The 6,008-nt window shown below is 41.5% G+C and overlaps 1 protein-coding gene across 2 annotated transcripts; it reads right to left on the bottom strand.

Annotated features, from left to right (window-relative positions):
- Nucleotides 1-310: 310 nt before the first annotated feature.
- On the bottom strand, nt 311-5,574 carry LOC146666340 (uncharacterized). 2 transcript variants are annotated; one of them, XM_085411343.1, is made up of 2 exons: nt 5,064-5,574; nt 311-1,591 (listed from the first exon to the last, which is right to left on the bottom strand). In XM_085411343.1, the coding sequence occupies exon 2, from the start codon at nt 1,581-1,583 to the stop codon at nt 669-671; it is 915 nt and encodes a 304-aa protein (XP_085267469.1). In that variant the 5' UTR covers nt 1,584-1,591; nt 5,064-5,574; the 3' UTR covers nt 311-668. The 2 variants fall into 2 exon arrangements, with proteins under 2 accessions (XP_085267469.1, XP_085267470.1); XM_085411344.1 differs by lacking the exon at nt 5,064-5,574 and adding an exon at nt 4,370-4,496.
- Nucleotides 5,575-6,008: the final 434 nt, after the last annotated feature.

Genomic DNA, 6,008 nt, shown 5'->3' with positions numbered 1-6,008 from the left:
GTGGCTGGTAGCGAGCAGTGAGTGGGCGAAGAAGAGCCAGTGTTTTAACCTGTCCTCCCCACCTTGGATTCCCTGGAGCCCGGACCCCTGTCACAGTAATATACAGCACAATTCCCTCCACTGTCTGTACACCTGGTGAATGTGAAATAAACCCCACTCCTCAAACTGAAGAGTCCCGTGTGTAAGTCCTCAGTGAACTGTGTCAAACTTATGACTGCAAACAAAGTTTAGTACAGGGTGGGCCATTTATATGGATACACTGTAATAAAATGGGAATGGTTGGTGATATTAAAGTCCTGTTTGTGGCACATTAGTATATGTGAGGGGGCAAACTCCTCAAGATGGGTGGTGACCATGGTGGCCATTTAGAAGTCGGCCATCTTGGATACAACTTTTGTTTTTTCAATAGGAGGAGGGCCATGTGACACATCAAACTTATTGGTAATGTCACAAGAAAAACAATGGTGTGCTTGGTTTCAACGTAACTTTACTCTTTCATGAGTTATTTACAAGTTTCTGACCACTTATAAAATGTGTTCAATGTACTGCCCATTGTGTTGGATTGTCAATGCAACCCTCTTCTCCCACTCTTCACACACTGATATCAACACCGCAGGAGAAATGCCAGCACAGGCATCCAGTATCCATAGTTTCAGGTGCTGCACATCTCATATCTTTACACCATAGACAATTGCCTTCAGATGACCCCAAAGATAAAAGTCTAAGGGGGTCAGATCGGGAGACCTTGGGGGCGATTCAACTGGCCCACGACGACCAATCCACTTTCCAGGAAACTGTTCATCTAGGAATGCTCGGACCTGGCACCCATAATGTGGTGGTGCACCATCTTGCTGGAAAAACTCAGGGAACGTGCCAGCTTCAGTGCATAAAGAGGGAAACACATCATCATGTAGCAATTTCAAATATCCAGTGGCTTTGAGGTTTCCATTGATGAAGAATGGACCCACTATCGTTGTACCCCATATACCACACCAAACCATAACTTTTGTTGTTCCAACAGTCTTGGAGGGATCCATCCAATGTGGGTTAGTGTCAGGCCAATAGCGGTGGTTTTGTTTGTTAACTTCACCATTCACATAAAAGTTTGCCTCATCACTGAACAAAATCTTCTGCGTGAACTGAGGGTCCTGTTCCAATTTTTGTTTTGCCCATTCTGCAAATTCTGTGCGCCGATCTGGGTCATCCTCGTTGAGATGCTGCAGTAGCTGGAGTTTGTAAGGGTGCCATTTGTGACTAGCTAATATCCGCTGAAGGGATGTTTGACTAATGCCACTCTCCAATGACATGCGGCGAGTGCTACGCTGTGGGCTCTTGGTGACTGAAGCTAGGACAGCCACTGATGTTTCTTCATTAGTGACAGTTGTCTTGTGTCCACATTTTGGCAAATCCAACACTGAACCAGTTTCACGAAACTTAGCAAGCAGTTTGCTAACTGTAGCATGGGAGATGGGTGGTCTCGTAGGGTGTCTTGCATTGAAATCTGCTGCAATGACCCGGTTATTGCGTTCACCAGATATCAACACAATTTCGATCCGCTCCTCACGTGTTGACTTCTTCGACATGTCAATGGCTGTGAACAAAGAGAAACTTGTAAATAACTCATGAAAGAATAAAGTTATGTTGAAACCAAGCACACCATTCTTTTTCTTGTGACATTACCAATAAGTTTGATGTGTCACATGGCCCTCTTCCTATTGAAAAAACAAAAGTTGTATCCAAGATGGCCGACTTCTAAATGGCCACCATGGTCACCACCCATCTTGAGGAGTTTGCCCCCTCACATATACTAATGTGCCACAAACAGGACTTTAATATCACCAACCATTCCCATGTTATTACAGTGTATCCATATAAATGGCCCACCCTGTAGTGTAACAGGCTGATAAATGTAGGTGTCATCAGCAAACAAGTGACACTGATTGCATAGCTTTAAAGAATGAAGTCAACTTTGTGTTAATTTGATGAAAGTTTAGCCTGGCAGTTTCATGGCCGATTAAGTTATTTTTATGTATAAACTAAACTATATAAAAATCAAAACATTTTTAATTTTCCTCTTAGTATGATAAATACGGATATTCTGTCACATACTGTTGATATCACAGAGTTACGGACAAGGCTTCCTGATATAATGGTAATTGGGCTGGCACTTTCTACAGTATCCCACATTGACCCATTCATACAGGCACTTTCTCTATGCTTAAGAGCTTTCTAACTAGAAAAGACTGATGGATGCATTGGAGAGCAACTTAGGGTTAGTATCTTGCCCAAGGATATTTGGCATGCAGACTGGAGCAGTCTGGAGATGACCTGCTACAGCTTTGAGGCATCAGTGGCAGCAAATCTTATGAGTTTATTTATATAACACTTTTCTAGTCTTTGCTGTTTACTCTTGCTTTGTTTGCTGGTTAGGGTTTAGGGACCAAAAACTACCTTTGTATGCTGGAAAATTATATCTCATGTGATAGCAAAACGTGTTTTACTAGTGGCTTTCACGGCACCATTAACAAAGGACACTTTGTGAGTATAAATAAGATTACTATGGTTTTGGCCAAATGGCCACATGTCACAGACATTTAAAAAAAATGGCAAGTCTTAATCAAAACAAGTTATGAAAGCTGCAAAAATACAAAGTTACACTGTAGCTGATATTAGATGTGATTCACCTTAACAGGATCATTATGTCATCATCTTTCGTGCACAAAGAAAATGAAATTAGTTAATTAAATCAGGAAACACTGCAAGCCAACCATTTTTATAGTGAGATTATTTCCTTTATAATATAATTTAATCAGTTTTCCTCTTATGGTGTAATGTTCAGAACTAACTATTGGATATAAAGTAGTAATCAGACCAGTAGTCTAGAGTGCCCACCATTATCATTTCAGTTTTCATCCAAGAAACTAATAAAAACAGTCATAAATTAAAGCTTCAGTGTCAGAATTTGAAAATACACTCAAATTGTGTTAGAGCACTACACAATAAGCCTTCCCGACCTATTGTTGAGATTGTTCATGCTTCTTCTCTTCTAGATGAAAATAACTTCCAAATTTTCACGTGGTCACAATTAGCTGTGAAGATTTAGTTATCATCAGCATAGGCACAAGATGTCATCCATACGTTACTTGAGAGTTTGCCATACTGGTAACAATGTAACCAGTGGTTGCTAGGGAAAAGAGTGCTTTTCCCAAATGGTTCCTGCAGATTGTTCTCACTGCATGAAATCAGTTGCAAAGAAGGTGCTACACCAAAAACCTGCAACTAATTGGTTTGGTTGTTAGCAGACTGTTAAACACTAACTAGCAACTAGCTGAATTGTAGCACAACTGGAATAAGTGTGAACCAAACAGAAATGGTGGCAGACCAGTCTCTAGACTTTGCACAACTTACCTTATTCACATGATCCTACTTTGACATGGTGATTGTCACATGTCTAAAATAGTGGACAAGTTAACATCCCATGGTTAGTAGTCATGTGTGTATAAAACCTTATTAATATAAATTCCAGATTTTTTAGCAAATTGATTTTAGAGCCCCCATAGTTAAAGCTGGCTAGCTAGTTTGGTTAGCAAGGTGCATCTGTGATTTAAAATGATATCAAACGCTATGCTAATAACTAGAGCCCATTTGAATAGGATTAAAACAAATGAACCTGTTGGAGAACTGCTTACAGTGTCTATAATACAATTAAATGCTGTGCTTACATTAAAAAAGTAAGAGAAGGACATGTGGGTTGTTAATTATGTACCTGAATAAAGTTAAAAACTTGAGTATAGCAGAAGAAAGATGATGGTTTGAATCAAGATTATCTTGGATACATTTCTGTCTGGTATATGTTCAGATGGCAGTAATTATCAACCAACAAATGTGTGGGTGGGGGGCAAAATACTGTAGGCAGCCAAAGTTCTCTCCTGTTTCAGGCACCTTTGTTTTTCTTTTCTATGCTCACTTTCACACTCTCTGCGGGACCTCTCTTCTCTGGACATCCGATCCAATGTTTTGGGCCTGTCAAGCTGCACTTATGTTGAGCCTTTTCTGTTGGATTTGATTTCTTTTGAAAATAAACCCCAGCACAATATACCTATTCTTAAAGGGGGAACTACCATTTTAGCTTTTTCATGGTCCTAAAATCACAGGTCCCTTGTGTAACTTTAAACATTTTTGGTCAGCAGTTAGCTGCATTTCAGACAACTTGTATGTGTTATTACACCAAATGATGCACTGTGTGTTTGACTGGGTTTATGTCTGAGTGTAGATTATAAAGACATAAATACAGGAGAGGATGTAGAAAGAAGCACGCCAGGTTTACTGAGATAAAAGCCAAGAAAGGAACTCAGCACTTTCTCATTACCTGCAGATCACTCCCGTCCATTCTTTACTCTCCGCCATCCACATTTGACGTTTGACTTGACAGCTCAGACCCCTGACCCATTACCATCGAGGACCCCAGGCAAAAACAAATGAGCTCACCCTCTCTCTTCATCGCCATTCCGTTTGTCAAACAGGCCACATGTGTTTAAATTACCTCAAATATCAGCCAAAAGATCTGAACTGCACTACACCTCAAATCCCTGACTCTTTGACCCATGAAACATATAATTTCTGTCCCCTTTGTACATTTATGCCCTGCAGCTTTTCCTCAGGTCCTCAAAGTCTTTCTTGGTCTTGATTGAAGTGCGTGCAAGCTTTTGTTCTTGACAAGCATATCTAGGCATGATAAACTCTTCCTGGTTGATAAAACGTCTTGAAATGTTGCGTCATGACTTTTCCATGTTGCCACATTGCCGATTTATGACCGCCCCCTTCCAGTCCAAAAATTTATCTCAACCATTTCCTAAAAATGTAGACTGACTGCAGGACATGAGGCTGTTCCGCACATTTTTCCACATCATTAATGGACAAATTTGCTCTAATTGGTTCTCCGTGTTGGCTGTCAGATCACCTTTTATCAGGATTAGTCAGTGTCTGTGTTTCAGTCTATGCTGGTCATTTCTGGGGAGTACAAAACCACAATGAGGGAAATGTCTAAGTGCACCATGACTCACCCCTGTAACACTTCAGTCATGCTGTACGGTATGTCTCAGCTCCTTTTCTGTCTTGTGACGGCTGTGCAGCATTTCCAGTTGTGGAGCGAACTGAAGGCAAAGAAATAACCTACTTGAATAAAGTAAACAAACTGACAACACAGACTTTACATATTTTGAAGGATGTTTAAAACACTCTTCCTTAAGAGTCATTCAGCTGTTGCGAGGATGCGTCGGTTCATGTGCAAGTGTGCAAATGACAAAAAAGACGTATTTCGGCAAAGCCCGCAATTATTGGAGCCTAGCAGGCTCTCATCTCACTCTCCATCCGCAGTCTTTCCATGCTGACCACATCTATCTCTCCCACCCCCTCCTCTTTATCCTGTGTCTTGCGTTTTAGCTGCCAGACATAAATCAAGCGTCTGGAATGGAAACACTCACGTTACTGGTGTGCCACACATGTTTATATTTAAAGCCTTTTCCTCCTTTTTTTTCCTGCCCTTTTGCAGAGACAGCACCTGAATAACACAAGAGAGGGAAACCGCTGGAAAGTGTGATTCAGCTGACAATGTGCCCCCCCTCCCCCCCAAATCCAGTCCTGGAGCTCCCACTCCAACAGTTTAACTAAGTTACTTCAGTGCATTAACCAGAGGAAAGGGAGGAGCGAGACAGAAAGAGGGAGCGAGGGGGAGAAAGAAGAGGAGGTATGGTTTTGCTTGACCCGTGAGGCCGACAGAGGTGGAAAGAATGTGCTGTCCAGCCGGTGAACACATTAACATTGAGGGGAAAAAAACTTCCTACAAGCAGCTTTCCCACCATCTTAACCCCCCTCCCCTCACCCAGAGTTTACATGGAGACAAGGAGGAAGGGGGAGAAGAGGAGTAAACAGGATTGGGAGGAGGGGAAAAGCAATGCAAATTGCAGATATGGAAAAGATACTCAGTGGCATCAGCTCCATAGTATATA

Source organism: Rhamphochromis longiceps, linkage group LG7 (assembly GCF_057381845.1).
Source record: "Rhamphochromis longiceps isolate RC_006_pf linkage group LG7, R_longiceps_female_GT1.1, whole genome shotgun sequence".
NCBI lineage: Eukaryota > Metazoa > Chordata > Actinopteri > Cichliformes > Cichlidae > Rhamphochromis > Rhamphochromis longiceps.
The sequence above is the reverse complement of the archived record's forward strand: the minus strand, read 5'-3'. Positions and strand labels throughout refer to the sequence as shown.